This window comes from Ursus americanus, chromosome 32 (assembly GCF_024610735.1).
Source record: "Ursus americanus isolate L20-20 chromosome 32, mUrsAme1.1.p, whole genome shotgun sequence".
In the NCBI taxonomy this organism is placed as follows: Eukaryota; Metazoa; Chordata; class Mammalia; order Carnivora; family Ursidae; genus Ursus; species Ursus americanus.
Window position 1 is genome coordinate 20,985,142 of NC_142158.1, and position 22,226 is coordinate 21,007,367.

General features: G+C 41.9%; 1 protein-coding gene across 1 annotated transcript in view; it reads right to left on the minus strand.

The window, feature by feature from the left end:
* The window catches only part of KIF13A (kinesin family member 13A), a 203,057-nt gene that overhangs the window by 86,110 nt on the left and 94,721 nt on the right, over positions 1 to 22,226 (minus strand). The window contains exon 4 of the mRNA XM_087858074.1: positions 10,521 to 10,581. Within this exon, the coding sequence (XP_087714200.1) occupies positions 10,521 to 10,581 (61 nt within the window). The remainder of the gene's footprint in view (positions 1 to 10,520; positions 10,582 to 22,226) is intronic.

Consider the following 22,226-nt stretch of genomic DNA (forward strand, 5'->3'; position numbering starts at 1 on the left):
TATTTCCTTTTTCTTTTTTCTGCAATATTTATCCTTACATATTTTTATCTCTGCGCTCTCTTCTATTTTCTTTACCAGGCAAAACTCCAGTTACTGTGCCCTCTAGCAATGCACCTTCAACAACATGCCTATTATCATTCTTCTTGGTTTTGTCGAAACTACAATTTTCCTTTCCTTTGTTGACTGTCCACTTTGTGTTTATTCTTCAGTAAATCAATTATTTGGGTCCTATGTTTCCTTTTACAAGCTGATTGGTTTAGTCATTTTTTTTTTTACTTAAAAATGCTCATCATACATACATATATGTATTTTTTGAAGATTTATTTATTTATTTAAGTAATCTCTACACCCAACATGAGGCTCAAACTCATAGTCCTGAGATCAAGAGTCACATGCTCTTCTGACTGAGACAGCCAGGTGCCCCAAGAATGCTCATCACACATTAAGGATATTAACCTTTGGTCTATTATACATTGTAAATACTGTTACCTAGTCTGTCATTTACTTTTTAGTCTCATGTTGGTTTTTGTCATACAAAAGCTTTTGGTTGTCCATATTCAAACCTTTCATCTTTTTCTTTGTGATTTTTCCCTACGGTGTATGTTTATGCTTCCAAAATCCTGGATTCACCTGTACTTTCTTCTAGTTCTGTTGTTTTTATTGTTTACAGTTTTACTTTCAAACTTGAACTCTGCTCCTTACCAGCTGTGTGACCTCAGGCAAGTTCTGGGCTTCCTCATTAGTAAATCAGGAATAATAGCTGCTACCTTACTGGGTCGCTGGTATGATTTAACAAGGCAAGACAGGTAAAGCACTTACCACAGTGCCTGGCCAGTATGAGTCTAGCATATGTGTTAGTTAATATCCATTATCAATATCATCCCTCAAATCTTCAATCAACTATAATTAATTCTGGTATAGAGAAGGTAGTAAACATCTAATTATTCTTCTGAAAGGAGTTCCTTTATCTTCGCAACAATTCTGCGAGGTAATCCAATTTCAAAGATAAAAGAAAAGACACCTATTCTTAGGAAAAAATTTTAAAGTAATCACTTACTGCTGATTCTCTAGATCCCCTAGTTCCCACTTCTAAAATTCTACTGACCAAATATAACGGTGGGGCACTCTTATACAGGAAGGAGAGAGAGAGCGTGCCAGTATATGGTGGTGGGGTGTTATGTTTTGTATGTATTGGGGTATGTGTGTGTGTACGTGTGTGTGTGTTTGGGGTGTATATGGGGTTGTATGTGTGTTGGGCATACGTGTGTATGTGTGTGTGTGTTGGGGTGTACATGTGGTGCATGTGTGTTGGGTTGTGTGGGGTATGTATAGGGATATATGTATGTGTGTGTGTGTTGGGGTTACATGTATGTCTGTGTGTGTGTATGTGTGTTATACTGGGGCTTGTGAGGAGAGAAAAAAAGAACAGTATTATTTGGAACAGGATATGCCAACCTATACTGTCCAGTGGAGAAAAATATTTACTTTTCTTTTCTAACATTATCTCAGAAGGGTACAGGGGGTAAAAACAAACATAATAAATCCTATCAATAAAACTGTGAACAGAAACATACTCTACAGATTTCCCCTACTTTTTCTTTTCTTTTTTTTTTTAAAGATTTTATTTATTTATTTGACAGAGATAGAGACAGCCAGCGAGAGAGGGAACACAAGTAGGGAGAGTGGGAGAGGAAGAAGCAGGCTCATAGCCGAGGAGCCCGATGTGGGGCTCGATCCCATAACGCCGGGATCACGCCCTGAGCCGAAGGCAGAGGCTCAACTGCTGTGCCACCCAGGCGCCCCTCCCCTTATTTTTCTAATCTGGTGCCTTTTGAGCTGTAGACTCCCTGGCTGGGGTTATATTTAATCAATGCTTCAGTTTGGGAACTTTCAAGGGCATCGCTGGGATGGTAGGGAACGCCTGTAAAAAGCCCAGACTGTCAACCAAAGCCTCAAAATGCCCTGTGGACTCTACACGGCCTCCTGCCCTCAACACAGCCGGCTCTCCGTGAAACGCACATGAGGGCTACACTTCACTGTGTGATAGAGAGAAATCATTAAATATCAAGACCTTTACAGGGTCTGTTAAGGAGAATCTGGCTGATCCAAAAGACTGAGGCTTCCTGCTTTGTTTCTATTTTTTAAACACAGAAGTCCCTCTTTTTTCAACATAGGGAAACAAACTGATTTGCCAACTGCTTTTTGAAGCTCATTAAGCAAAAAACGGGGCTGTTCATGTTGGATGGTGGGACTCAGGGAACCCATAAAAGATGCAGTATTTTCACCTACGTGTTTACTGCCCAGAGCTCACCCTCAAAGAGAACGAGGCTCTGTCTAGGGGAATGTGCACCAGCCCGTAAGGGAAAGTTCAGAAGTCCCATGGGAAGCAGGAGGCTTGATGAGTATTTGCTTCTGTCCCAGACAAACTGAGCAAAGTCACAGCACCATCAAACCCAAAAGGCCAGGGGCTTTTCAGCAGGTGGTCCTTGTACACATGGCAGCTCCATGTGTCTGGTGCAGGGAATCCACAGGGCAAGCCTGACCTCACTTGTTAATAACCATGACTGAGAAGATGCCAATTTCCCCTGTGGGGTTTATGCTTAAAACCTCCTATAACTATATGGAGAAGTCTTAACACACAGGCATGCCCAAAGCCATCTGGAACACAGTATCACAACAGCAGAAAGGACTCCTGTATGGAATTTCTGCAACCAAGGTTATACACCTGACCCACCCAACCCTAAGTTGCATGTAGAATACAGATCTGAGTCTCCACACTTGCGCATTTGTCCCTACTGGGGACCACAGCAACGGATTCAAAGCTGTTACGTGTGTGCACTGGCAACTGAGTAACCAAGGTAATTCTCTCTCTAGAGCAGGGCCCAGACAGCAAAGCACAGAAGAGGACCAACCAGGGATGGAAGAGAAAATGCATGTACCAGTCATATGCCTAACGTCTGACTACCAAAGAGGCACAGGTCAGTTACAGTGGGCTGTGTTCGAAGAAATGGGAAGGCATAACCCTTGTCTTATTCACCATCTACAAGGCAGTCACATACAGATCACAGCTGAATAAAACAATTAGTATGGCAATCCAAGGCCAGACAGGACATATACATGGAATATTTCTCATCTTTCCAAAGCAGGAGCATGGAAAAGCATTCAAGATGTCAACACAATCAATACGGTTTACCAGTGCAGAGTCTCCTGTTTTCCCTCTTTCCTGTCTTAGAGTGAAAAAAAAAGTGTCTGAGCTCAGTATTTGTGATGTGGGACTCCTGGGTCTGCTTGTTTCTGAGGATGTTTTTCCACCTCTAAGCAGGGCTGACAGCCACAGCGATTTTGATGAGTCTGGGTTTGGCAGGTGGCCCAGGTCCGCATCAGAGCACCTAGACAGTGCAAGACCAGACAGGTTCTCCACACATACATGCGGTGGGGAGAAATGCCTACCGTGGACCAGGCTTCAGCAAATCCCTCTCCCAAACAGGGCAACTCGGAAACTGTCCCATGTAGGGAAGTTAAACCTGGGTGATGCTAAATGACCCAAAACTACAGAGTTTGTATACAAAAATGAAGGCTTTCACGACTGACCTGGTGACACTGGATTTAAATTTTAATCAACTACAGAAGTTTGCCACTAAGGGGCCTGGTAAAAGGATCCTGAGAAACTGGGCCAGGAGGGTCAAGGGAGAGCGCGGGACCATTTTCCACAGTGGCGTCCAAGGGCCATCAGTGCTGCGGTGTCTGGGAGTCTTGCTTGCAGCATGGCACAGGCTGACTCACCCAGATGGACGTTGCCACCCCAGCAACAGCGCTGGGACGCGTCATGAGCTGGCAGGGAACCTCGGCTCCTTTTTTGTTGGCAAGTAAGGTGGCTGACTCACTGAGGAGAAGGTCAGATACTGGTGCCCAGGATGGAGGAAACAAGGAAGCCACCCGACCTGTGAGGACTCTCTGATGCAGAATGTCTTTTGAGCTATTCTGTAGGGTGTTTTCACATAAAGCATCTGCTGGGAAAGTAAGTGTTCTTCATTTCTGTCTGATGTGTTCTCTGTGGAACAGGAACCTGCCGGACCCAACACCCCTTCTGGACTGTGGGGAGCACAGTATTTACAGCACTCGAGGGGAGATTAAAACAAAGCCCAAACCAAACATAGGCATTCCGGACTCCAGAGAACATCTGACAGGAGGGAGAATGCTATTAGAATGATTCCTGGCCAGCTTCCAAGCCAGAGCACTGCAACGTGATTGCCAGACACAGCCGCTCTTTTGTGGGGGCAGAGAAGAGAGGACAGCCTGGGACTGCAGGAGAATCTATAATATCTTCATACGTGACTGTCACTGCCTAAAACCCACACATAGGCCTGCTTTTCAGCTCTCTCCCAGGGTGCACTTTCCTTACCTGTAGAACGGGGACGGTCATCGTTCCTACGTGATCAGGTGTTCGGCTAATTAAATGACCTACTGCAGGTGAAGGGATGAGCACAGGGCTGGGAACCCAGTGCTCCCAAGTCTGTTGTCTACTGTGATTCTTACCCACTTCTCTATATACCCTTCAGTAAGTTACATGATGTCTCTGGGTGCCAATAAATAAGGAATAGATGGAGATGAAGAAAGGAAAGTCTGTGAGAAGGTGGGGCTGGGTGGGATTAAAAAATAGGAATAGAGGGGCACCTGGCTGGCTCTGCTGGGAGAGCATGGGACTCTCGATCTCAGGGTCATGAGTTCAAGCCCCACACTGGGGCTTTAAATAAAATCCGAGTAGAGGCAAGAGAAAAAAAGAAGCGTGCATACACACACACACACGCATATACATTCATACTTATATATACATACACACACTAACACATTCACATTTACACACACCCATACTCACAATACACACTCACATGCACACGTACATATACACACCTGTAGTCGAATATATACACACTCACAACGTACATACATGCACACACATATATACATATCACGTTTACACACACACATGCACACACACACACGCACACATGCACTCTTTTTTTAAAAAAATCTAACAATATTAGCTTAGCTTATTTATTTCAGGAAAGTTTTTCTCACCAGTAAAGCTGGCCTAACCCAGAGAAAAGTCAAGGCCCCCCCTCTCTATGACCTCACTGGGCAAGGAAACGTTCTGTCAGGAGTGCAGTGATGTGAACTGAAACGGTCTCAATACGGGCACTTGGCACACTTTACCAAACACAAATACAACCCCACATGAGTAAACTTGAAAGTAAATATCAAAGATTCTTGTGATACAAAAAAAGAAAAAAAGAAGAGAGAAAGAAAAGTTTTTCTTCACTGACCTCCACTTTTACCCAATTTTCTGAATTCGCCAACATTCGCTCCCATCTGTAAAACAGTACACTGAGGCTCGCCCACTGCATCCTACATCACCCCAGCTGGGAGGCTGTGCTCTGGACTCCCACCCACAGAGCTATGTTCTCACAAAGGATCAGCTGTGTTTGCTCCTAAACTGGTTTATGTCAATTGTACTTCTCTGTAATTACATAATTTCATTAACAAATGCAAAAAGACAGTTGCTGATTCTAAGAAAAAAAAGTTGGATGCTTAGGGAACAACCTGATAAGGCTTAGTCACTAGAAGAATTGTCAAATTTGGTATGGGTAAGACAATTTGCAAAAAACTATAAAAGAAAAAGAAAAATCTAGAAGAACTCTGCATTCAGACTGTTTCGTATCTTTTAAGATGGCATGCATCATTTATAATGAATCTCCATTTCACCAAACTTTTCAAAGAATCGACCACTATTGCTTCTCCTAACTATAGGGAAAACATCTATGGTTTGGATAAACCTAATAGCTAAGAATTATTCTGTGAAAGGCACTTGCTGAGTGCTCCTTGTACACTTGAGTGGGGAAAGAACGAACCAACAAACACAGTATGCTAAAACAAATATTTTGGAACTTTGCTAAAATGTTGGTTCTATTTTGGCTAGTGCTGGCTTTTAGAATATAAATTTTGACACACAAATGTCTTGTCTTGCTCCTATTCTCGCTTCCATTAAACAGTGTGAAAGAGAAATTATTTGTACCTCTGGGCACATAAAATGTCCCATCATGGGAACAGAATCAAGCACGGCAACAGCTCACGGCTCGGGAGCACACAGCAAAAAGCTACGCTGGCAGAACAAGAATCAGACATATAACCTTTCTCCTGAACTTGCAGGGCATTAACAATGCCTGAAAATACACGGCTTCAACAAGTCTGAGCAACAGGCCATATGGTGAGAATTGTTATATAATTTCTAAGTCAATAGTTTAGAAGCTCTGGGCCTGGAAATGTTCATGTCCGTATTGATCGCCAGATATGCCACCACCAGACTGGTTTCCTGGTTTGGTGTTATCTTTTTTTTAAGATTTTATTTTTCGGGCACCTGGGTGGCTCAGTCAGTTACAGATTTTATTTTTTTAGTAATCTCTACACCCAACATGGGGCTCGAACTTATAACCCCGAGATCAAGAGTCGCACCTCTACTGACTGAGCCAGCCAGGCGCCCCTCACCAGATTGGTTGTGATTTTTGGCATGAAGATTTACAGAAAAATAGGTTTGTGAAAAATATTCCCCCACCAGGAAGAAAACTGAAACCGAGGGGACTGGAAGTCACTGTACTTTACCAACATGGCCCATTTTAGGCAGTGACGAATCATGGACTGATTCATTATCGAGAAGGCCTTAATTACAATCGGTAGTGATTTAACCATTTACAAAGGCCTATTATCTGTATGACACTCTCAAGAGTTGTCAGTGTTCATTATAATAACTTTATAGTCCTAACCGTGGATTTATGTCTCTATGTACGTACATATGGGGTGAAGAGTAGGGGAAGATAGGAGTTTATGTAGAAATACGCCAAGCTTTGGGTGCCTCATTTTGCAGCCTACTTGTTTTGTTCTTTTGTTTTTCTCTTCATCCCGGCACAAGCATTTTTGCTTTAAAGACTCAGAACTATCTGCCAGACAAGCATTATTATGCCTACCTAACCCAAAGGTTATAATAAGAAATAATACAGTTAAAATGTAAAACGTCTCAAAGCCTGATTCAGGGCATTCAAACCACTTAACAAACAAGTCTTTGAAAAGTCCACTGCAACAGCTGTGTGGCCAGCATAAAATGTCTGATTCATGTTTTATCAGAGAGCTAGAGGGGATCTGAGATCATCTGAGGCCACGTCTCCTCCTTCCACAGATGAGGAAACAGATCCCCAAAGGTAAGCAGCTGGTGGCACAACTGAGTCTCGTCGATTTCAGTACCAGGCATTCATTCTCTTTCCACCGGGGCTGACGGTATTACCCTCACGACATGACAATGTGACCGCGATAAAGACGATAAATAGTTAAGTGAGCTTTTCCTATGTGCCAAGTACTGGCTTACATACTTTCCGAGGACAGGACAACCTCAAAATCAACCCTATGAGATGAGAACGATTATCATCCTCATTTAACGTTTGAGGAAACAGAAGTGCAGTGAGATTCGGTGGCTCACTGGGCGGTTGGGCATAGGAGCCCACATTCTCCCGCCCAGCACTCCGACAGCCCGCTGCCGTGCCATCGAACACTCTACAGACTTGTGTATTTCTACGTCGGACAGCCTGAGAGTGAAGGGTGCTGCGGTCACTTTTAACAAACAAAGAGAACATCCTGACACACCACGTGAAACTCGGCGCCCTGCCTCTCTTTGCTCCCTCAATCCCTGTGCTTTCAAGTCTTTCTCTCTCTGCCACCCCCCCTTCTATCTGCCCCCCAAGTTTTGAGAGCTGCCTTGAGAGCTCGTCAGTATCAATGATGCCATTATTCATTGAGCCTGGCAAATAGGTCGGTTTCAGGAAATTCGTGCTCCCCCTTTCACATTTCCTCCACTTCCCATCAGAGAATGAAGGCTTCTATCTTAATGTTTCTATTCACCATTAAGAAGGAATTGCTATTTCTTTTTTAATGAAGAGAAAGGAAATCAAGTTAGTACGAAATCAATCAACGAACCTACCAGTAATATATTTAGTAGGCAGATTATTTACAATGAATACAAACCTGAGAGAAGAGCTAATAAGAATTTTACTTTTTGCTAAGGTGGTCACTGGATTTGCACAATAATAGGGCCATCTAAAGATAAGAAAATTTCTCCCCACGTTTTGTAAATAGACGTTGCTCTTTGAGCCTAGAGAGTGCAGGGCTGAATGGAACATGCTACTTGATGTGGTCATGCCAAATTAAAAGTAGTAAATTTATTAGGTTCTCAGTAAATTTAAAAATCATTTTTATTTTTTTAAATATTTCTGAACATACTAATTTGTAATGCAGAGCTCCAGAAATCTTTAGTTTCACGTGTCAATTTTATCACCTGTACTTAATAAAGTTATTTTCCATTTTAAAAAGTTTGTTCCGGGGCGCCTGGGTGACTCAGTCAGTTAAGCGTCTTCCTTCAGCTCAGGTCATGGTCTCAGGGTCCTGGGATCAAGCCCCACGCCAGGCTCCCTGCTCAGCGGGGAGCCTGCTTCTCCCTCTCCCTCTGTGCTCTCGCTCCCTCTCTCTCTCAAATAAATAAACAAAATCTTTAAAAGAAAAAGTCTGTCCTATATTCAGGGATATGAGTGATATATTGCAGAAGGCTAGAATGGTTTCTGTGGGCAATAAGGGGAATGTGATTTTAAAAGACAGGACAAAGAAAAACCACCTCCCTGAAGCATTATTTTAACCACATCACTGCAACAGCCCCTGTTCTGTACCGTATCAGTCAACTGATAATCAGTCTAAACTAAACTCAGTTTCGACTTCAGAATTCTGTTCAGCCCTTCCAGACTGTGTCCTTCCTTGGGTTTTCTATAGCACCCAGAATCTATAAAACAGACGGTTTAACTCAATATCATCTCAAAATGTTTACTGGTATTTGTTAAGTACTCTTGCTTTCCACCTAACTTTTTGACTTCTCAAGGGCTTTGCGAGGCTGCACACACAGTTGCGGTTTCAGGAGACCTGCGGGCTCCCTGGGTTATAGAAGAGGAACAACAGCCCTGGGCCAGAGCGCAGGATGGGTTGTGGGTTGTCACGGCGCAGAGGATGAGGAAGCTGGACTGAGAATATATAATAAAGGACCCTACGTGTAGTCCAAGGAGAACAGCTTTTCTCTGTAAGTGAATAGTACTGATAGTATTTGAGAATTGCATGAGTAGAGCTCTAACTCGGGAAGATCTATCTGGCTGTATCTTGAATAACATCGGCTGAACAAAGAGTGGGCTTTGTATAGCCACAGCATTTGTTTCTGTTACAGTCGGAAATGTTTTACTTCGGTAGTTTATTTAAATCCAAAAACACACACCCAACACTAAAATACACACTGCACTAACCCTCAAAGCAGACTGTTCTAGACTCCAAGAATTTATTGTCTAAAGTGCTAATGGGCCAATAAAAAGACAAATTAATTACAGCCAACATTAAAGAGTACTTATTCACCTCAATGAAATACGTTTGCTAAAGGTGTAGGAATGATCTTTGAGAAGAAAGGCTCATTTACCCACTGTGAGCAACAAAAGAAATTTTCCTAGTTCAGACTGTTCACTTTTGAAAAAATTATATATCAAATAATTTCTCAACAAGTTTGCTTTATGTGGCAAGGAAAAGGCTGTCATGAAGCGAAATTCCCTACACGTGAGTGAGTGATTTCCTTTTGCCTTCCAGTCTTGTAAGACCCACATCTTCCCATCCATCCCTTACTATTCTTCTTTTTAAAAAGTCATTTGGTTGATGTTCTTCTAAGTAGAAATGAAGAGAAACCATTCATTAAGACTAAATATCTAAGGAAACGGGAACACAATCAAAAGGGTAGGAATCAAACTTCCTCCACGAACACAAATGCTTCCCTCCTGAGCTAAAGGAATTGTGTTAACTCCTTGGAAGGGCCAAGATTCACCAAATAATAAAATCAGTAGTCATCTGTGTTCGATGGAATAGCGATGAAATGCCTCAAGGAAGGAACACTAGCAAAATGTGGGGCTGAGAGCTGATGTTTCCCTGGGAAGGGGTAGTTCACATCACAGTGACAGTTAGAACACTCAGGACGTGGGCAGGTCATGGAAACCAACAGCACCTGTGCTTTGTCTCTATCAGCGGAGCAGTGAATTCCCGAAACAGCGACAAGGAAAGACATGCACGTCAAACCTCTTCTTCACATGATAATCACAACAGCTACCATTTCTGGCTCGAGGTGGTGCCCTATTATTTCTAATCGTTGGAACACCTCTGAAGACAGCAATACCCCCTTTACATGGAAAGAACCTGGCGCTTAACAATGAACAATCCCGTCCATGACTTCTTAGCAAACTAGTGGTATGGCCAGATCCTGAAACTCAACCTTGTTGACTTCAAAGCCCACATACTAGAACTGGAAGAATGAGTGTGAAGTTTACAGGAAAAACAGAACTGCGAATAAAGAAAACAGACAAAGAGGACTGAGGCCCAAAAATTAAGTGAAGAGAAATCCAACTTACCAGCATATTTTGTAGTATTAGATTCATCCATGGACCAAAAGCAATAATCAAAGGCAAATACCTGAATGAAAGAACACGTTATTGAAGATTAATTAACTTCTATGAGTAAATCAGACTGCAAAAAAAAAAAAAAAGATTTGCTGATAAACATGAGGGTTCTTGCTACTGTGTAAAACTGTAATTAGGAAAAAAAACACCACAGGTTTGATGCTTTATTAATCCTAAAGCTTCTTTTGGACTCAATTGATGGTTATCTTACTGTATTAGAGTGAGTTGCATATGAAAATTGCTATTTATCCAGGACGCAAATGAGACATCTTAACCAAAAAAATATTTTTAATGATACACTTACTACGAAAAAAACCCCCAAAAAACAACCAATGACTTCTCACCCAAGTCCACAGTTCCCGCATCTACTAAAGCCCTGGGCTGGATTCTCGTGGCTTCGCAAGTAACAGGAGTAAGTGATCAACTTTCATTTGAATCACTTCCTTCTAGTTTTCTGTGACGGTACCATTTATAGCCAATGCTCCAAACTCCCCACATTCCCACCTTGGACTCCGTTCTCTCTTTGTTTCAGTGTGCCATCTTGGGCCAAATCTTGTCAACAAACCAATAACTCTCTCTTGGGTGCATTCATTTTCTGTCGGGTTACGGAATGACCACTAAGTGTAGGGAAACGCTGATGTGTCCTGCATCGGGATTCTCATCCAATCACAGCTTCCATGCATATGACCACCACTCATGTTCCAGCCATCATTAGCAGATGCACAGGCCAATGATCCCCAACGTGTGCTCCACGGAACAGTAGTTTCAGGAGATATTCCATGAAAAAAGATTAAACTGTGTTGCCGATGGTGTACATTTTACCCTGTTTGAGATCCTCAATGCAATTTTCAATATTAAAGGCTCTGAAAATTTATCCAGCAAAGACACCCATTTAATTGCTTAACTTTTTTATTTCTCCAATTCATTTTAGTGAAGAGACCCTTTCCTGAGTAACACCTGTTAACATGCCTTGAAACTACTGTTTCTCAGTGTACCCCCTTGGCAAACTCTGGCTCAGAGGACTCAGCATCCACTTTCCTGGGCTCTCTGGTACAGCCTTTTCCCTTGGCAGTCCAAACAGCAAATTACAGATCTCCTATAGGCAGGAACCCTCCAGTGCTTAATCATTTCCTAGGGACTGTAAGCACTGAGCAAACAGAACCCAAACTCTTTGACCTGGCGTTTGAGACTGGCCACAATGAGGCATTTCCAGCCCCTGTCCCCCAGCTTCCTTATGCTTCCGCTGAACTTGTCTGTACCCTGGAATTGGGAGGAACGACTCCACCCCTTCCTTGTTCTCCTCTTCATTTACACCCTTCAAAATGCTTCCTATTTCTTAAGGCCCAATTTGAAGCATTTTTCTCCCAGGCAACATTTCTCGGTTAAATCCAAAGGAATGATCGCTCTTCTCTGAAATCTTACAATGCTGCTTAATCCTTTTTCTTGCCACTCTCATACCAGTGACCTGTTTTCCATTTCTCAGGTATATGATCCGTGCGTATGTTTCACCTCCACTGGTAGACAAAGTTCCTGGAAGGCAGGAACCATACCCAACTCATACGTGTGTCCTACAGTGTTCACAGTAGTTACTTACAGTAACATCCTAGAAAGACTAAGTTATGCTCTGAGTAGTTTCAGCACTGCATGCAGGCTGTTACGACCCAGGCAGGTATTATCAACGTACACAGCTTGCATCACCAATCTCAAATCCAAACTCAATTTTGCTGCTTATACACACTCGCTCTCATCTTATAGTAACCAAGGCTACAATGGACAGTAGTTTCAGCCAACAGGATATTTACTGCATTTCAGGGCTCTTCTGATGACTCGAGAGACCACACAGGCGAAATCCAGTTAATCTTCCTGCCTCTAGGCAGCACTGAATTTCAACACTGCTCCTGAGACATGATGATCTGACTTGTTCTTAAACATTTCCAGAAAAGGAGATTCCACAACCTCCCTTTAATGGCGTCTTATAACACTTAAGTTCCATTCTCAGGACATTTTTCCCTTTCTTTTGACCTAAGTCAACTCTCCTTACTTTAAATGGCCAAGAGAAGCTATTTTCCATTTTTCTATGTATCTTCATTGTTTTCCTCTAGAGTCTCAATGAATTCCTCTTAGTTGCTAGATACAGCGAAATAATCATTTATTCCCCATATGTTGATTCTTCGTACCTACCTAAAACTTACTTTCAACCATTTGCTACTTTGCATAAACGGCGAGAAAGCTAGGGAGTTACGTTTGCAGTAATGCTACTTGAAATAAAATGAAGTCCTCCCCAAATTTTGAGGGTCTACCTCTCAGTAACAATCACTCCTTATTCTGTGCCAACTTCCATTTCTAGGAGTTAATAAAGTTGGTTTTGCTCACAAAAAGGGAGATAACAAAATTTTCATTTTTAGCATCTGCCTCCTAAAATTCAGACAAATGTTAAAACCTCACAGAGGAGTTTTAAAATGAAAAAACAGAGGAGGAGTTAAGATGGCGGAGGAGTAGGGGACCCCTTTTTCAGCCAGTCCCCTGAGTCGAGCTGGATAGGTACCAGACCATCCTGAACATCCACGGAATCAGCCTGAGACGCAGGAAGATACATCTGGATCAGTACAAATGAACATCTCCAGCGCTGAGTATAGAGGTACGAAGCGGGGAGCCATGAAACCGTGCACAGATATCGGAAGACAAACGGAAGGGGGAGGGAGCTGCCGCGTTCGGGTGCCGGGAAGCAGTAGCCACCTGCACGGGGGAGCGGGCGGACTCACGGACCGGCACCCGCAAGAGAGCAGACTGAGACTGTGAGCCTGGAACGCGCGCGACCAGTCTGAGGGCCGGAGCATCGGAGCTCGCGCGAAATACACTGAAACGGAGCTCGGGAGCGCGTGGGGGCGGCTGGGGGCTGGCGGTGTTAGAAACACAAAGGACAGGGGCACCTGGGTGGCACAGCGGTTAAGCGTCTGCCTTCGGCTTGGGGCGTGATCCCGGCGTTATGGGATCGAGCCCCGCATCAGGCTCCTCTGCTATGAGCCTGCTTCTTCCTCTCCCACTCCCCCTGCTTGTGTCCCCTCTCTCACTGGCTATTTCTGTCGAATAAATAAATAAAATCTTTAAAAAAAAAAAAAAAAAAAGAAAGAAACACAAAGGACAGAGACACGCCGGCCCTGGAAGTGAGGGCTGGGACGCCGGGTGTGGGGCGCACATCCCGGGACGCTGCAGGGTTGAGCAGCACCAACAGTAACAGAGTTAAAGTGGCCAGAACATCAGTGGAGAACGGTCCGCGATCCCTCTGTTCTGAGACAGAGGCTGAGATTCGGCCACTGCTGCTCTGACTCTCAGAAGAGCCACAGCAAACCGCCAGAGAAAGCCGCCAGAGAACAAAAGCCTGGAAGTGCCGGCTCACAGTGTGCCCACCCCCATCCCCACTCGCAGGGGACATGAAGACTCTACCCAAACAGGGTTGCCTGAGTATCGGCGCGGCAGGCCCCTCCCCCAGAAGGCAGGCTGAAAAATCAAGAAGCCCAAATCCCTAAGGTCCCTATAAAACAAGTGCGCACGGCCTGGGTCCTGGTCAATAATTTGGGCTCTGGACAACCCCGCAACCTCTCCTGATCAGAATGATGAGAAGGAGAAATCGCCCCCCAGCAAAGAAAAGACAGTGAGTCTGTGGCCTCTGCCACAGAACTAATGGATATGGATATAACCAAATTATCAGAAATGGAGTTCAGAGTAACAATGGTCAAGATGATGTGTAGACTTGAAAAAAGTATTAACAAAAATGTTAATGAGAATACAGAATCTCTAAGGGTGGAAATGAGAGCAAATCTGGCAGAAATTAAAAATTCTACGAATCAAATGCAGTCAAAACTAGAGCCTCTGATGGCCATGGTGAATGAGGCAGAAGAACATATCGGCGAATTGGAGGATGGGTTAGTAGAAGAGAAAGTTAGAATAGAAACTTGGATCGAAAAAATCCAATCTCAAGAATGTAGGTTACGGGAGATTACTGATTCAATGAAACGTTCCAATGTCAGAATCATCGGCATCCCCGAGGGGGTGGAGAAAAACAGAGGTCTAGAAGAGATATTTGAACAAATTGTAGCTGAAAACTTCCCTAATCTAGCAAAGGAAACAAGCCTTCATGTCCAAGAGGCAGAGAGGACCCCTCCCAAGCTCAACCACGACAAACCTACGCCACGTCACATCATAGTGCATTTCGCAAATATTAGATCCAAGGATACAGTATTGAAAGCGGCCAGGGCAAAGAAATTTCTCACATACCAAGGCAAAGGTATCAGAATTACGTCAGACCTGTCTACACAGACCTGGAATGAGAGAAAGGGTTGGGGGGCGCATTTTTAAAGCTCTTTCAGAGAAAAACATGCAGCCAAGGATCCTTTATCCAGCAAGGCTGTCATTCAGAATTGATGGAGAAATAAAGACATTCCAGAATCGCCAGTCATTGACCAATTTTGTAACCACGAAACCAGCCCTACAGGAGATATTAAGGGGGGGTTCTATAAAAGTAAAAAGGCCCCAAGAGTGATACAGAACAGAAATTCACAATCTATAGAAACAAAGACTTTACAGGCAACAAGGCATCATTAAAATCATACCTCTCAATAATCAGTCTCAATGTAAATGGCCCAAATGCTCCCATAAAGCGCCACAGGGTTGCAGATTGGATAAAAAGACATGACCCATCCATTTGCTGTCTACAAGAGACTCATTTTGAACCTAAGATACATTCAGACTGAAAGTAAAGGGATGGAATACCATCTTTCATGCCAATGGACCTCAAAAGAAAGCTAGGGTAGCAATTCTTGTATCAGACAGATTGGATTTTAAACTAAAGACTATAGTTAGAGATACAGAAGGGCACTATATTATTCTTAAAGGATGTATCCAACAAATGGATATGACAATTATAAATATATATGCCCCCAACAGGGGAGCAGCAAGATACATAAGCCAACTCTTAACCAGAATAAAGAGACATATACATAAAAATACGTTAACAGTAGGGGACCTCAACACTCCACTATCAGAAATAGAGCACCTAAGCAGAAAATCGGCAAACAAAGAAGAGCTTTGAATGCCATACTCGACGAGTTGGACCTCATAGACATATATAGAACACTACACCCCAGAACCAAAGAATACTCATTCTATTCTAATGCCCATGGAACATTCTCAAGAATAGACCATGTTCTGGGGCACAAAACACGTCTCAACTGATAACAAAAGACTGAAATTATTCCCTGCATATTCTCAGACCACAACGCTCTGAAATTGGAACTCAACCACAAGGAAAAATTTGGAAGAAACTCAAACACTTGGAGACTAAGAACCATCCTGCTCAGGAAGGACTCAATAAAACAGGAAATCAAAAATCAATTGAAACAATTTATGGAGACCAACGAGAATGAAAACACAACGGTCCAAAACCTATGGGATACTGCAAAGGCAGTCCTAAGGGGAAAATACATAGCCATCCAAGCCTCACTCAAAAGAACAGAAAAATCTAAATTGCAGTTTTTATATTCTCACCTCAAGAAGCTGGAACAGCAACAGAGGGACAGGCCTAATCCATGCTCGAGAAAGCAGTTGATCAAGATTAGAGCAGAAATCAATGAATTAGAAACCAGGAGTACAGTAGAGCAGATCAACAGAACTAGAAGCTGGTTCTTTGAAAGACTAAATAAAATTGACAGACCATTGGCAAGACTTATCCAACAGAATAAAAAAAGGACCCAAATTAATAAAATTATGAATGAAAAGGGAGAGGTCACAACCAACACCAATGAAATTGGAAAGATATTATTGGAAAGATCAACAGCTTTATGCCAATAAATTAAGCAATCTGGAAGAGATGGAGGCCTTCCTGGAAACCAATAAACTACCAAGACTGAAACAGGAAGTATGAAGAGATTGAAACAGTGATAAAAAAAATTCCAAAAAACAAAACTCCAGGACCAGACGGTTTTCCTGGGGAATTCTACCAAACATTCAAAGAAGAAATAATATCTATTCTCCTAAAGCTATTTCAAAAAACAGAAACAGAAGGAAACCTACCAAACTCATTCTATGAGGCCAATATTACCTTGATCCCCAAACCAGGCAAAGACCCCATCAAAGAGGAGAATTACACACCGATTTCCCTAATGAATATGCACGCCAAAATCCTCAACAAGATCCTGGCTAATAGAATCCAACAGTACATGAAAAGGATTATCCATGACCAAGTGGGATTCATACCTGGGATGCAAGGGTGGTTCAACATTCGCAAATTGGTCAGTGTGATACATCATATCAACAAGAAAAGAATCAAGAACCATATGATCCTCTCAATAGATGCAGAAAAAGCATTTGACAAAATACAGCATCCTTTCCTGATTAAAACCCTTCAGAGTGTAGGGATAGAGGGCACATTCCTCAATCTCATAAACACCATCTATGAAAAGCCTACAGCAAATATCATTCTCAATGAGCAAAAGCTGGAAGCCTTTCCCTTAAGATCAGGAACACGACAAGGATGTTCACTCTTGCCATTATTATTCAACATAGTACTAAAAGTTCTTGCAACAGCAATCAGACAACAAAAAGGGATAAAAGGTATCCAAATCGGCATAGAAGAAGTCAAAATGTCTCTCTTCGCAGATGACATGATACTCTATATGGAAAATCCAAAAGAATCCACTCCCAAACTATTAGAAATTATAGAGCAATTCAGTAATGTGGCGGGATACAAAATCAATGCTCAGAAATCAGTTGCATTTCTATACACGAATAATGAGACTGAAGAAAGAGAAATTAGGGAATCCAACCCATTTACAATAGCACCAAAAATCATATGTTACCTTGGAATTAACTGAACCAGAGACATAAAGGATCTATATTCTAGAAACTACAAATCACTCTTGAAAGACATTGAAGAAGACACAAAATGATGGAAAAATATTCCATGCTCATGGATCGGAAGAATTAACATAGTTAAAATGTCCATGCTACCCAGAGCAATCTACACTTTCAATGCTATCCCGATCAAAATACCAATGACATTTTTCAAAGAACTGGAACAAATAGCCCTTAAATTTGTATGGAACCAGAAAAGGCCCCAAATCGCCAAGGAATTGTTGATAAGGAAAAACAAAGCTGGGGGCATCACAATGCCGGATTTCAAGCTGTACTACAAAGCTGTGATCACAAAGACAGCATGGTACTGGCACAAAAACAGACACATAGACCAATGGAACAGAATAGAGAATCCAGAAATGGACCCTCGGCTCTTTGGGTAACTAATTTTTGACAAAGCAGGAAAAAACATCCAGTGGAAAAAAGACAGTCTCTCCAATAAATGGTGCTGGGAAAATTGGACAGCTACATGCAAAAGAATGAAACTTGACCACTCTCTCACACCATACACAAAGATAAACTCCAAATGGATGAAAGACCTCGATGTGAGACAGGAATCCATCAAAATCCTAGAGGAGAGCATAGGCAGCAACCTCTAGGACATCAGCCACAGCAACCTTTTTCATGACACATCTCCAAAGGCAAGAGAAACAAAGGATAAAATGAACGTGTGGGACTTCATCAAGATAAAAAGCTTCTGCACAGCCAAGGAAACAGTCAAAAAAACTAAGAGGCAGCCCACGGAATGGGAGAATATATTTGCAAATGATACTACAGATAAAAGACTAGTATCCAAGATCTACAAAGAACTTCTCAAACTCAATCCACGTGAAACAAATAATCAAATCAAAAAATGGGCAGAAGATATGAACACTTTTCCAATGATGACATACAAATGGCTAACAGACACATGATCAGAGAAATTCAAATCAAAACCACACTAAGATACCACCTTACGCCAGTTAGAATGGCAAAAATTGACAAGGAAAGAAACAACAATTGTTGGAGAGGATGTGGAGAAAGGGGGATTCCTCCTACATTGTTGGTGGGAATGCAAGTTGGTACAGCCACTTTGGAAAACAGTGTGGAGGTCCCTTAAAAAGTTAAAATTTGAGCTACCCTATGATCCAGCCATTGCACTACTGGGTATTTACCCCAAAGATACAGACGTAGTGAAAAGAAGGGCCATATGCACCCAAACGTTCATAGCAGCTCTGTCCACAATAGCTAAATCATGGAAGGAGCCGAGATGCCCTTCAACAGATGACTGGATTAAGAAGATGCGGTCCATATATACAATGGAATATTACTCAGCTATCAAAAAGAATGATTTCTCAACATTTGCTGCAACATGGACGGCACTGGAGGAGATAATGCTAAGTGAAATAAGTCAAGCAGAGAAAGACAATTATCATATGGTTTCTCTCATCTATGGAACATAAGAACTAGGAAGATCGGTAGGAGAAGAAAGGGATAAAAAAAGGGGGGGTAATCAGAAGGGGGAAAGAAGCATGAGAGACTATGGACTCTGAGAAAAAAACTGCAGGCTTCAGAGGGTAGGGGGGTGGGGGAATGGGATAGGCCGGTGATGGGTAGTAAGGAGGGCACGTATTGCATGGTGCACTGGGTGTTATACGCAACTAATGAATCATTGAACTTTACATAAAAAACCAGGGATGTACTGTATGGTGACTAACAATATAATTTAAAAAAATATTTTAAAAAATAAAAAAAATAAAAAATAAAATGAAAAAACAAAACAAAACAAAAAACCCAAAAAGAAGAAAAGGCCCATGACAGTACTAGCGGATACGACTGTTTTTTGCTTGCCAAATACTGAACTCTCCTTGGCCTGAATTATGTCTCAAATTTCACAACCTTTGATCACAGATATTTTAGAATGGCCATCCCTCAAACCATGGAGTATAGGTTATTACTTTATTAAATATTTATCATTAAGAAGGCTGAAGCCCGGACATCTGAGGGATTTCCCTAAAACTGAAGGCAAGTGAGCAGAAAAATGCTTGTTATATTTTTTCCTTTAATGCAGTCTACAAGTGATCCTCCCTTCCATGAAATTCTACTGACCTCGGAGCTCCTGTGGCACGCGTTCACACGTGGTTCTACTCGATGCCTCAGTTCTTGTGTGTGGGTCTTATTCCACTTGAAATGATGAGCTCCTTGTGGACAGGGACTATGTTTCATGAACCTCACAGTGCCTGGGTCAGGATCTCATACAGAGCAGGCACTGCGTGTAGTATTTTCTCAAGAAACAAGCATAACACCAGGAGAAGGAGTTGGAATACAGACACGAGCACAGAACAGATGTGAGAGCTGATAAGCAGCAGCAAAAGCTCAACTGCAAGATGTATTTTTAGATGTTTCATTATTTTCATATGCATTTTTTTTCTTTTTTTAGAGAGTGCATAAGTGGTGGGGAAGGGGCAGAGGGAGAGAGAATCTCAAGCAGCACCCCCCAAGTGCAGAGCCCAGCATTGCTTCCAAGACTCTCAGATCATGACCTGAGTCAAAATCAAGAGTTGGATGCTTAACCAACTGAGCCACCCAGGCGCCCCTCATATGCATGTTTTTGAGAGAACTTGGTTCCTTTAATGGTCAAATACAAACTTGGTCATGAGATGAGCACCAGGGCCCACTTTGGCACCATTATTCCATGGCTCAGGTAGATAACAAGTATGGCCATATCATGTATAATTTGTAATTTGCACAGAGATCAGACAATTATTTGTTGTTAGAACAATTATTTCTTATGATTGTTACTAAAACAGTTTCAAGGATGTTCAAAATAATTTGTCTTATGCAGTCCAATCATTTCTCTGGCAATCTTGTTAGTCCTATACACTATTCACAAACTATTATCCTTCTTCGCGTGGCCAAATTTAATTATAATTTAATCACAAAAGGTCTGTAACAAAAGGGGACGTGATTTTCTTTGGTCTTATAGAAGTTTTAATTTTCCAATAAAAAAATCCACTGACAAGTCAAAAGAGATAACAAAACCATTTTCCTGAGAGTTATTTCTTAGAAAATGACCACCTCAAATTTAACAAAAATCATTTTTTTCAAAGCCATCACATTATTTTAGAGAAATATGTGATTTAAGACGGCAAACTCATTTCATTAAAATTCCTCAATGCTTATTTCATCCATTCATTACGAAGTTACTAGCATCCCAACTGGAGCATGGGGATGGGGACTTATTAATGCATTTGACTGACTAAAAAAATAAATCTAATTTGGAAACTGAGAATTAACTTCCTATTTTGTCAATGCCAATCCACACTGTGAGCATCTTTTGTAAAGGCACCCATACTTTCCAAGAGCCTTCAATTAGACAAAAGAGTCAAGAGGACAGATACTCTCCAGTTGTTTTTAAAATCTGAAAGCCATTGTCTTCATTGTTTCCAAGAAAATTTTACTCTACCTTCTCAAAATCCTACTCCTTCCTCTCAGTTCGCAACTTGTATAACTCCTACCAGCATCTAACTCCCTGCAGCTTGCTGTTCACATCTGTTCCACCTTCAGTGCTCTCTTAAAAATGTTACTTTCCATCTTTGTGAACCACTGAACATCTAGTAAGGTTACAACAAGCTGTTTTTAATAAGGCCCATGTGTTGAGTGATACATATTTGGAGACAAAGGAGTCCCAGGACTTAGGAGTAGGATGCAACATAGTCAAACTCTGGCCCTATCTAAAAGTCCTATCTCTGATGGCATTTCAACAAAACTCAACTTTTAAAAATGCAAGAAAGAATCTTCTGTGTTTCCCTGAAGTACCAGAAGGCATCGGCGTTCTAAGAAATTGGATCTGTAATCATTTTCTGACCTATAAAAACCAAACGCGCAGGACCTTGCAATTCCAACTACCTTCCATTCATCCTTTCTAATTGTGTGCATTGACCAGTAATTTCTCCAGTTGTACAATGATTAGTCCACAAAGCAATCCACAAGCACCTACGTGCCACCCTTCTCAATTTTAGGTAGTATAGGGAACTCATATATGTATTAGGCATGTTGTCTGTACTCTAGCTGCTTACAGTCTAGCTAAAATAACAACATAAAACAATTACCCTTGGGGGGAAAAAAAGCACATTTTCCCCCAAAATCATTTTAATACATCTCATACCCCCTTCTCCAGGCAGAAAAGTGATTAACCCCAACTTATATCAAGATAACTTAATCTCATGTAAAGAAATATTTCTAGGTGTGCCTGGGTGGCTCACTCAGTTAGGTGTCTGCTTTGGCTCGGGGCATGATCTCAGAGTCCTGGGATCGAGCCCCGCACCAGGCTCCCTGCTCAGTGGGGAGTCTGCTTCTCCCTCTCCCTCTGCCCCTCCCCACAGCTCATGCTCTAATAAATAAAATCTTTCAAAAAAAAGAAAAAGAAATACTTCTAAACATATACATCGATTTTTTGCCCAGTGAGTAAAAAGTCCATTCCCTTTCAATTCCTCCAAATTAAAATCTTTCAATGACCTCTCACATGTTACTTCTTTATGAAAACTCTCTTAAGGATGCTTATTACTCTGAATTTCTTACCTGTCTAACCAGACTTTGTGTGTGTATGGGGGGGCGCAGGTGTGTAAGACAGAGATTCATTCTTGTTGTTCTGCTACATTATTAATTCTTAGAGGCCAAGACTTTGGTTTTCCTAATGTCTTTATTGTTCATAATTCCACCAAACAAACAAACAAAAATCTGAGAATTTACTTTGTAAAGCAACTTCTT